The 12,040-nt window shown below is 45.8% G+C and overlaps 1 protein-coding gene across 1 annotated transcript; it reads right to left on the bottom strand.

Moving 5' to 3' along the window:
- Window positions 1-5,359: 5,359 nt before the first annotated feature.
- LOC135918316 (uncharacterized) lies at window positions 5,360-10,869 on the bottom strand. The gene is made up of 3 exons (XM_065451984.2): window positions 10,414-10,869; window positions 6,748-7,285; window positions 5,360-5,861 (listed from the first exon to the last, which is right to left on the bottom strand). Exons 2-3 carry the CDS (start codon window positions 7,166-7,168, stop codon window positions 5,380-5,382), a joined length of 903 nt encoding a protein of 300 aa, XP_065308056.2. The 5' UTR covers window positions 7,169-7,285; window positions 10,414-10,869; the 3' UTR covers window positions 5,360-5,379.
- Window positions 10,870-12,040: the final 1,171 nt, after the last annotated feature.

Here is a 12,040-nt window from a genome sequence, read left to right as displayed (position 1 = left end):
TTGCTTGATAAATTCAGAAACAAACCAAAAAACAAGACACGCAAAAATAAACACAATTGAATGATGCTCTTTTGACACTGGGATAAATAAAAATAAACGAATCACATCTAATGTGGACATGCCAGGCGCCTTGTGAAACGCTAAAGGAAAAATTCAGTATCGAGCTATGGCACTTGCCGCATAGATGTGGGGGGCCTTGCACCAATAGCGATAGTTACCACTGCATTTAGAAATTGAAAGCATTCGTGCAGACAAGGATGATTCTTTATATTTTTGGCTACCACTTCAAATGCCTCCACCAAGTGTTACAATGCTGCACGCAGCCATACTAAGGATCTCACGGCAACACCTGCAGGTAAAAGCAAAAGTAGCCAAAGTGCTGGTGTATTCTGGACACTATGTTTGAAAACTTTTAGGCAAGAAGAGTGCAAGAAGAAGACATAAGAACTTCATTTATTTCCATATTTCCCCATTTCAATGGCATTTTCCTTTTACTTAGACAATGCCTACGCCTAGCCACAGCAGCTCCCTCATGCAGACTCTACAAGCCAAGAGGCCGTGGAGGCAAATGCAGGTAAGAGGCAAGAAGCAATAGCACTGGTACTGACATTCATCTACTTTCTTTCTTTTTCTTACGTTAGGCAGCCAGCATACCCTGTGAGGAGTGGGAGGTTAATCCCACCGTTCGTAACCAGTTGTCAAGATTGGAGTCGGGCACGAATTAGATGGTAGCTGGCCCATGCCGACGTCCAACTTATCCACGCTGGGGACGTTGTTGAAAGGAAGGACTGCCTCTCATCGAGAACGAGGAATATGGGTTTATTTACAGTATCTACATAAGGACGTTGCAGTTCATCAGTCTAGCATGACTGCGAGATAAGAGTACCCTGAGCAGCCGCACAAGAGTGGTTTAAAAACACTCGGTCCTCCCTCGATCCCAAGTTGAGGGAAACGTTCGACCAGGCATCGTAAACGAGCCGCCTCTCTGAGGGAGGGCTTACACACAAACGCTTCCGCACAGGTTCACGGTCCCCACCGACGTCAGACGGTCTTCGCAGAACTCGGGGCTTACGTCAGGAAAGGCGCATCTCATTCTCCGAGCTGACCCCCGCAGCGCGGCCGCCGGTTCTCCATTGTCTTGCGTCTTGAAAGGCGCGTGGGAAGGGGCTTCCGAAGACGTTCCCTCGGGACCTCCGTTGCTCACGGCCGACCGGGTCGGCGGTGACGTGTTCAGTCACAAAGCCTGGTTCGTCGAACTCATCTCGGCCATCCCGCGACGCAGAGTGTCGGACGTAGCGCATTGTCCCCAGAACACTATAGTGACGCCGTTTGGCTAGAGGATGACGGTGGCTTTGCAAGAAAAGTTGACGCCACTGTCGCAACTGGCTGGAAAAACTTGCACCTCAGCGGGCCGTTGTTAACAACCCCCAACAGCCACCTTGACTGCGGGTGTGTCACCCTAGTCGCCAAGGAAGCATTTGAGGGAAAGCGACACGCAATATGAACAGCCACTTCTCCATGTGAACGATACTCTTTCTCTCGGATAACTCATATGCCTCGCCACGCCAGCTCACCTGGGCAGTCTCCGCCAACAAATATGCCGCGGAGGCACGTGCAGGTCAGACGCAAGAAGCAGTGGCACTGGTGTCGACATTCAACCAATTTCTTTCTTTTTATTACACTGAGGCAGCCAGCACACCTCGAACCAGCCACCTTGACTGCGGGTGTGCCAGCAGATTCCTCTTGTACATATGCTCATACTAAACTTCAGTAAACTTGAACTTAATAATAAACTTGAAGGGCAAATGGGACATTGGTGCATTCATTTTTTGAACATTTAGTGTACACATACATGCTATACTTTGGAGTGATACAGAGTGTATTTTGAAGCTTCCCTCTATATTTTGTCCTTTTAGTTACGTATGTGTTGTGTGGCCCTCAATGCAGTTCATGTCGTTGCATCTGCTTTGTCTGTGTATTGCACATTGGATTAAGCTTTTTATATCCACATGTGCAAAAGGCCTATACTTCTCTCACATATACAAAATAAGGTTCTATGTAGTTCTCAGTGCTATAATATAATAAAAGTAAACAATCCGATCATGGAATTGTGTTTATTACAGTAATTCCTATGGCAGTTATGGACAAGTTGACAACTTGAACTGATCAATCCGTCATGGGAAGGAATTGTATGTATACATATAGAAAAAAATGGGGGTATAGGTGTGTGTATGTAGGGGGGGGGGTATAGGATTAGGGCGGTACGAAAAAAACGTACCAACACCATCCTCTAGACCCGTTCATTTAGGGTACCGTAACAAAGCGCATTATGCATAAAGTTCATACAACTAACTGTATTACTACATACGCCTGGCGACGTATGTAGTATACATATGCAATGACTCGCATTCGCGACTGCACCGGATGCCCTCCATATTTTTCTGGTTAATCGGGCTCATTGCACCGAGGCAAAAGAAAAATCATGGGCGCAGCTGCTTTTAAAGTATCTCGACCTTGCGAGGCACCGCTGCGCGTGCTAGGGGAGCTCTCCATGCGAGCGCATCCTGGCACACACCTGCCTCAGCGGCCCCAACCTACGAACTGTTCTGCTTCTTGCTTTGATTCCCCCCCCCCCTTCTCCCTTGGCTGCCCTGGAGTTCCTGCGCCGCCTGTTTCATTATAATCTGAGGCGCTCTCCTGAGACTTCCATTTATAGGTTACATGTGCCCTATAGCTGGATCAGTACGTGTAAAAAAGAAATATCTATCGTCGTGACGAGAAAAGCACCCCACAACGAAAAAAGCTCCCAGCGGCTTCTGCAACCGACCTCGGCCGTGCGAAGACAATTACGGAATGCCAATGAGGAGTCTGACCACAGCTTCACGCTCCTAACTCGTAACCTTGTCGAGTGACACTCCTACAACAGGCGTGACCGCTGAAAACCGCATACCGCCGGAAACTTCAACAGAATCATCCTTAGGTTGTATAACTGCCACCTGCACGGTCAGCATTGACCACACCCACAGCATCCCGCAACACAGAATAAAGAACCAACTTATATAAAGACCAAACACACGCCTGCACGCACACCACATCACCACGCTACAAGAGAGACGCCATGCTGCTACGCTGCTACGGTTGCCAGATTAAAACTGACTACTGTCACCAAGTCTAGCAAGCATCTCAGGAGCTGGCAACCTCGGCGCGTAGCAATATGGCGGCGGTCTTGCGGTTCCCGATTTCAATGCATGGCCCCTATGGGTAGCTTGTCCTTTAGAATCAGTATAGTAACTCTATGACCCCAAGAGCCCGACAACGAAGAAACTGTGACGCCATTTCCGAGGGTGGATTCGGAGTTGAAGTAACTGAGGGGAGCTGAGCTTGTTGTGGCGTCTTGAAATGAGCACTAAAACGAAGAGCTAACAGCGTAAGCATACTTTTGCAAGAACAAAAAAAAAAATGAGGAGAGAGAGAGAGAGAGAGGTTAACACGAAAATCGAGGCTTTAAGTGTCCGGACGTCCTGTTTCAGATCCCGGAGGAAATTCCTCTTGTCGAAATGTTGGCTCCAGCGACATTGCTTGTTCTAGCACTGTGCGCATATTGATCATAGGCTGTCAGTAGAATAGCGAAGCGTTTCTCGTGCTCCGCGATTGTGCTAGTAATTTATCACGAATGTAAGTCCATTCAGCTTGCGTGTTTAAATAGCTTCTAGATCGCCCTCAGGGCCTTTGCGGGGGAAGCGTATGTAGAAGGGGGGGTGAAGAAAGTGTATTGTACATGAGTGACGTATGGCAAAACGCAAACAAAGAAAAAATATTCTGTACAAAAAAAAAAGCTTTCGATTGGAAGACATCGTAGTTCGAGCAAAAACGTGCTCGTCGTGCCGCAGTCAATTAGATAAAGCAAGCGAGCGCCGGGAGAGCACGCATGTGAGATGGCCCTACATTTTAGTGAAGCTTTAGTGAAGTGTAATTGTGTGTTCTATTTTATATACAAATAATGGCGACGTGTACAATTGTGTTTGCGTTCATTCTATACCGCGTGAAACATCTTTCAAGTTTATGTTTGCTCAGCACCAATGCCATAATTTGAATATCATGTATTTCTTTATGTTTATGCTCAGCACTGCTCACAGGCTATGCCTACTAGTCGAGAGAATAATAGTGACAGAAGGTGTGTGTGTGTGTGTGTGTGTGTGTGTGTGTGTGTGTGTGTGTGTGTGTGTGTGTGTGTGTGTGTGTGTGTGTGTGTGTGTGTGTGTGTGTGTGTGTGTGTGTGTGTGCGTGCGTGCGTGCGTGCGTGCGTGCGTGCGTGCGTGCGTGCGTGCGTGCGTGCGTGCGTCTACCGTGTCTATTCGTGTCTGCCGGTGGTAGGCACATTAATCGGTGGGGACTACTGATACTATTCTTCTGGAAATCGTACCTTAACTCGCGTTATCACTGCCAATAATTGCAAAAAAACCGAAATAGTAACCTAATCGTAAATCTTCCAAAGCTGCAAAATTTATCTTCATACAATTCAGCCAACAAATTGGTTCAACATGACGACCAACCGGGACCCTGCCTCCACAGAGATAAGGTGCACCGAATGATTGAGGGCCAAGGCTTCTTTAAGTTGTTCATTCGCGCAACTATGCTTATGCGTATTAAAAAACAAATTGATCTGCCCAGCGTCAACCCTATAAATTTAGCCATAAAAAACACACATGCTGGCGCTACCGTTGACAATTCACAACCTATCATTCGTCTTCAAACAAATACTGTATGTGCGAAGGCAGTCTGCACGATGCTTACGGAGTGAAACGCGACCGGGAAACGCCCAACTACTTGAGAGAGCTACGTCAAACTTTCACGCAGCTGATATTCTTATTATTATTACTAATAGCTTTGTCTTTCTTTTTTCACTGTTTGACTTAGTCTCGACTAAAGCCTGGTATCAGATGTTGGCAGCATTTCTAAAATAAATAAATAAAAAATTTGCTACAAATATGGTCATTAATGATGGTGTGAAGGTGTGGAGCGAATGTGTGGCTCTAAGTGTCCGAGCCAATATTGTACCGGTGTCACATGCACTGCAGATGGTGGAAACGAAAACATGCGTATTAGCCCTAGATTGACGCGTTTCAATCCGTGACTATAGTACCTCCGGTATTTGATAACTGCACTCCTGTTATATCCGCACTAAAAAAAGATTAACTTGTTCGTAAACACATTGCGCACGAAATCGCTATTCAATAACGTCACGTCACGACATTTTCGTTGACGACTCTCCATAAATGCTCACCTTTGGTACCCGTGAGAGTTCTCCCTCTGCTACCTTTCTCGAGAAGATACTGCAACGAAACTTGTCAACCCGCGCTTCTCCTATAAGCTTGTTTATTAACGCCCCCCTTTCTTCAAGAAATCTTGGATCTCCTTCATGGGAATGTCCCCCTTCTGTCGGTTGATCTGCTCCATCACCTGGTTGGGGGACAGCGGCTTGTGCAAGCTTCTGACAATGAACGGCATGTGCATTTTCCCCCCCTTGCGTCGGCTACCGGCACCCCCGTCCGGTTCCAGTGCCTTTCGGGGCATGAGCTCGTCGACGGCACCTCTGGACTTGACTCCGTAGTCCTTCTGTCCGTAATCTTTCTGTCCGTAATCTTTCTGGCCGTGGTCTTCCGCACTCGTGGTTGGCTTCTTGGTGCCTTTACTAGACTGCGTACCGCGTGGTGGCTGTTTCGCCTTATCGCCACTCCCACCTTCCTTGGTGGTGTCCGGACCATCACCACCGGGAGGCATGGCACCCTGGCCTGGCGGCTTGCGCTTCTTTCCGCTGTCCGCTGGGCTCTTGGTAGTGCCTTTGCTTTTCTTACCGCCACCTAGACGAGAGAATTTGCAAGTTCGTTGAATCAGTCGTACATGCAAGACCGGCTTGCAAAGTCACGTGTAACAGCCTATGTGGAAGTCCTAGCTCCCGTGAGAAAATGCAAAGCAGCAAGCATTAACAAACTCGGGACACTCGTAAGGCCAGTGGTTGATCTAAATTTCTGTTTACTTGCAAGATTGTAGGGCAGCTATCTTAACCAACCTTTTGCTGATTTCGCGAACATCAACTGCCTGATTTGCAAGGATATTTTCAACGTTCTTTTTTTTGTTGTTCTCTTTTCGAAATTTTTGTTTACTTTCGTGTACGATACCTTGGTGCAAGGACACTCGGAAGAACATACACATAAACCTTGATATAACGAAATTTATGAGACCCAAGATTATTTTGTAATATTCAGAAAGTCACTAAATTGAAAAGACTATAACACTTTTGTGGACAATATATTTTTCTGAGTATAACCGAAAGAGCTCAAAAAGACAGGACAAGACTGAACAGCACAAGCACTCGGCGACTGTCCCGCTCCGGCCCTGCCCTGTTCCTGAGTTGCATCACTTGTTAGAAAGAGCGAAACAGTGCGAAAAAGTGCACACGTGATTCTAAACCAAACTTTCTTAAATCGAAAACTTCGTACAATCGGGTTTCATTAAATCGAGGTTAGACTGCATGCAAGTTGAACTAGCGCTTATCTATCGTCACAAGTCCCAGAAGGACCCGTCTTCGCGTTTTCTGCTCTGTCCTTCCCGTCAGCGCTGCTCGCTAAAGACTTCCCAAAATTTGAACAACGCTACCCTGGGGAAAAGTTTGCTACCGACCGGGAGCCTTGGTGTGCTTGTTACTGCCACCTCCTTCTCTGGGTCTACCCCTGTCCTGTGACTCACCACCGTTGTCGTAATCGTAGTCGTCGTCACGATGCTTGTCCTTCTGCTTGTCACGGTTGCTTCCTCCACCTCCGCCGCCACCATTGTCCCCGTAGTCCGTGCCGCTATCACCACCGCTGTCGCCACCGCTATCACCACCGCTGTCGCCACCGCTGTCACCACCGCTGTCGCCACCGCTGTCGCCACCGCTGCCGCTGTCACTGCCACCACCATTTCCGCCACCGCCTTTGCCCAGAGTCTTGGCACCTTCCAGTGGAAACGTGCAGAGACACCCTTCCTCTTCGCAACTCCACCGCAGAGCCCCGAGTGACATGCACTGGTCGGCGCAATAGTTCATGTCACATTGGGGCTGGCATGCCACCCGGTTTAGCAGCGGCGTCAGTGTCGCAGCAAACAGCGCCAGAAGCACTCCCCTGTTCATGGCTGTTGGCTCCTGTCCCTTCTACAGCAGCAGCAGCAGTGATTTTCTTCTCGAGTCTTTTGCCTTTAACCTTGTCACTCAGGCCTTGTCTCTCTGGTCGAACGCCTCCGCATGACTCTGCGCATGAGGAGGGCGGGGCTGTGAAGACTGAGGTGGTCTTTATGGCAGTCTTCATGCATATATATAGTCGAAGATGGCAGTGCGTCCAATAAAAAGAAGTATAGAAAACACTCTCTAACGATCTATTTCACAGCCTTTCTTTTAGTTTTTAGAGCGGTTATTAATGTATATGTTACTCTTATTTATTTATTTATTTATTTATTTATTTATTTATTTATTTATTTATTTATTTACAGTATTTATCGCATATTTTACCACGGAAATCTGGAGTAGTATGATAAGCATTTCGCTATTCTAACATCTTGAGCTCTCAGTAAAGTATTTCTCTCTCTAAGTCCAATTATCATTTGTCAGTAGTATTTTTCTTGAAATTATATAACTTCCATGAAAGTGGATCAAGGGCTATAATTTGGAAACGTGAACGTAGCAATATTATTGACATGCTCATTTTATATCATCCCTCTTGTTTTGTTTTAAATCAACGATGTTCAGTATACGCTATAGGGTTTTAGCATGAAAAGGTTGCATTTCGAAGTTATATCTGCTGAGTAAGAAAATTCAACAGCTCCGCTTAGCTTAGTTAGCCCTAAAAGGAACGGCATATAGGAGAGAAGAAGATGGGAAATGAGCTAACAAAGCGTTGTACCCGTAGACAATTACACGCTAACCTACTGAGCGCGTAAGTCCTGGATTTTGCTATGATGCCGATATGAAGGCTTAGAGCTGGATTTTCTGACCGAGCTTAGATTAGTGGAGCGCTCGACCGGCTATCGCTTGCGCATTATCCCTTCTTGAGATACGCGCTAATGCTCATGGTGTAAATTTCTGCAGCGCAAAACACTGATATGCGGAAGGAAAGGTAAAACAGGACGAAGGAACGATGAGAGGATAATGCTGACGTTGCCTGACGTCGGTTGTTTCGGATTGCTGACCTCCCGTTGAGCCGAAAACCGATAAAAATATTTCGGTTTCACTCCCATGCAAAATAATAAATAGCGTTTCGGTTACGTTATCGTTCCGGTCAAAAATATCGCTTTCTTTTTCGTTTTTGTTTTCGTTCCGTTCAGACATTGCCTAAAAGAGCCATGTAACTCATAACAAAGGGAAATATGACCGCTTTCATTTTCAGATTACCACTTAAACAGCTATTTATGCATAAATGACTAGTTTGGAGGACTTCACGTCATGTCAACTGTAGTTAATGGAGGACATGAACTGAGCGGATCCCATTAAACCGGCATAAACTACTATGTAACATGGTTACCTTCATACCTACATTGTAGTTAAAAACAATCAATGCTAGCTGATGTCGCTTAATATCTTGACCTATTTGACTCATTCTGAGCTGTTGTCTAGTGCTTTGTCTATTCAGGTGACGTAACAGTTTGAATAGCTATTTGCTACTGAAGCGGCTATAATATACACTCCTTTCCACAAGGCCTTTCATAAGAAACAGCTTCTGCTATTCTATTCCCACTTTCTCGAGCAAACTAGAGCTTACCAATTCGTTCTGAAAAAAAAAAGTACTGTTCATTTTGGTATAGAAGACCGGCGATTTCGCTGGCACTTCGTGCATCGCTTAAATCACTCACTCAGAAAGCAACGAACACTTCGCCTCCGAAAGCTGAATTTAAGTTTACTTTTCAAAAGGGCGGTTTGTTCGGCCTTTAATGATTTACACACGCCCAGTCAAGGCAGCACATTTCGGCTCGGTACAGCAGCTCTAGGAGGAAAAGCATTTGCGTAATAATTCTTTAACCAGGCCATCGCTGCATTTCCCAGGAACTGTTATAAGGAATATAATTATGTTGGGGCCAACTCTGACTTGTCCTATTCAAATACATGTGGGACGCCGAAGTGATCCCGTCAGACAGCCGCTAAACAAACAAAAACATTGTTGCATTTCAGAGACAACGTAAAATTCTACCTACTGTGGTAACATGTTGATATAACATATGAAGTGTTTACAAAACTTTTTCCGAAACTGTAAATTAAGGAAAAGAAAAGAATGCTGAAGCACGAAGTTTATAAATCCGCAACTCTGCTAAAAAAAAAGAAAAAAAATCGCAGTTCAGCAACCTGAATGTGATAAACCATCCGAAGTAGAAAAACCGGATATGTGAGCTTGCAGCTTACTCGAAAATTTTAAAACATTTACGAGAGTTCTGCGATAGATCCTACTCCCACATTAGTGGAACACTTCAGAGTGGTGTATAACGTGTCAGTTTTGTATGGTTTGCATAATTGCATTATCGTTCTCATTGCTGAGTTAACGGGTTGCAAACATTATACTTTTTTTTAAACGCTGGTGGTTCTAAAGAATAATTTTTAACTGATAGCTTAGCTTAGAATTGTACTGCCTGCGGTCGGTAGATTTTAACTTTTTTTCTCTTAAATGTAACAAACCTCCATGCATTAACTAAGTGGATGCCAAGCGAGCAGCCCACAAACAAGCGAAACACGATAAAGAAGACAGGACAAGCGCTTGGCCCGTCTTTTTCTCGTGTTTCGTTTGTTTGTGCGGCGCCCAAGTATGGATAGGTTCCAACCTGCCCGCTTTTCACTTCTTATGCAAAACAATTTTGTCCTTCTAATGTATTTAGATACGGACTCTCTTACGTAAACTGTCCTCTTAGGATCACACTTCGCCTATTTTCTAACTGTGATGCATAATACACCCCCCCCCCCCCCCCCAAAAAAAGAAAAACGTAGATTAAACAGACGAAGAGCATTTAGTAGAAACATTGGACAAATTCGCAATATTATTTCAAAAATTGAAAAAAATATATAATGAGTAGTGCATGCGGAAAAGAAGGCTGCAATAACCGTGGCATTCGCTTTGCATCTTGAACGTTAATTACGAAGAAATCGCTCAGATTTCCCACTGCTCTATCATAGACACTATTAATACGTCTGAAGTATATATTGGTTGCTATGTAATCAAGTTTTACAACTCGAGTTGTACTATCGCCAATCCATTTCTATGAAACATTTCTTCTCCTAGCCAACGATATTGGGGGCATTTTAGGTTTGCCGTACTAATAATCGCAGCTATATAAAACGACCCCACCTGGTTCCATAATACTCAACGGTTAAACACATTGTTTGATTGCATCTATCGTCACCTCGCTGTCACGAAAACCGCACAGGCGTGGCCGAACTCTTGCAGGAGGGACGCAATTCCAACGAGTAGCGAAGACGCCGTCTTCGACGACTGGCGACGTCCCGGCTTGTCTTGGCCAGAGTCCCGGCTGGTTCGAGCACTGTCTTCGCACGAATCGAGGCTGTTGCGGGCTAAGTTTTGGGCCGAAATCCCAGACGGACGCGATAGAGGGTCCGCGACGGTGAGGTTGCTCAAGTATGTGTTCCTCACGCCCGCAAACCCAGAGCTGTCCTCACAACTCCGACGACGCCTCAGATTCGGGAGCTCGACGAGCAGGCGAGGGTGCGCGGTGAGCAAAGCACAATGGGGAGTGACAAAACAAAAATAAGCAAACACGCTGGCAACAATGGCATCCAAGTCTCCACCAGTTCGTCTAGTTCTTTCTTTCTCTTGATAACTCTTCTATAGCGTGCCCCCACAGTGGTTGCACGAGTGTGCATTGACGAGAAGTGAAAACCGCAAACAAGGTCTCATTCGTTCCTTTCTTTCGGGGCGCAAGCGACGCCTTTGTGAGCTGCGCGTGTCGCCTCCGCGACGAGCAGGCGTTGGCTGCTTCCGCAACAGGCGTATTTCACTCATTACAACGCGCCTTCGACGGGACGCCGTGTTGCCGCCTGTTGGCGTTCTCTTTAAAAGCCACGCCGTCACACGCAGTCGCTTAAATCACCTCCTCTCTTACCCTTCCCACAAGGGTTGCGTTGAAAAGAACGCGCCCCAGCGAAATTACGGACGACAGAGGCGAGGAGGTTAGAGATTCGAGATGAGGATCTCTCTTTTTTCTTCATCTTCATTTTTGATAACGCTTCTTTCACTAGCTTTTTCCTAGCATCAAATTGGCCCGGCCTGGGCCTACGTGAAAAAAAAGAAAAGCCTTGTACGAAGCGTGAGCTGCCTATTCTCACTGCTTAGCGCGGGTACAAATACAACAGCGTTATATGCGGTTGACATCGCACAATTAGGGCAGCGTATTACGGAAGCGATCGCCCGACCTTGGACGCCAGAGTTCAGCGTTGAGCCCTTTAATACAATTTACGATGCAGTATTTCTACTTGATTAATGTGAGCAGCGCTGGCGATTGGCTAATGCGACTGACATATGTACAGAAAGAAATATCTAGCTGGCTGTTCACGACTGTCGAAGATTCAGGGGGTATTTAGTGGCGTCAATTAAATTCAAACAAAGAGAAAACAGTGACTGCAGTTTTCACTGATTATGCGCTTGGCGAACGTGTCTTTTATTCCTTCTTAGTGTGCCATTACCGTTGGCGCTTCATTTTCTGGAAAAAAAATGGTGAAACAGCACCGAAGAGGAGCACGAAGAAAAGAAACAACAAGAGGGTGCGTTGACTCTCAAGTAGTTTATTGAAGAGAAAAAAAAACACATATAACAGCCTCCTTGAAACCCTCGGGTTCAGCGAGAGCAGTGGAAAAGTAAACATGTCCGCAATAGGGATTAGTAAGAGGCGATTGGAGGTTGGAGGAAATTTGGTTGTGGGAGTTCATAGTGTTCTTTTTATTGTTTAACCTAGGTAGTACATTAGGCAGTATAATAGCAAGAGTTTGGTGGCGCAACCGACGAGGACGCTCATA

Source organism: Dermacentor albipictus, chromosome 8 (assembly GCF_038994185.2).
Source record: "Dermacentor albipictus isolate Rhodes 1998 colony chromosome 8, USDA_Dalb.pri_finalv2, whole genome shotgun sequence".
Classification (NCBI taxonomy): Eukaryota; Metazoa; Arthropoda; class Arachnida; order Ixodida; family Ixodidae; genus Dermacentor; species Dermacentor albipictus.
Note: the sequence above shows the minus strand (reverse complement) of the source record. Positions and strands in the feature narration are given on the sequence as shown.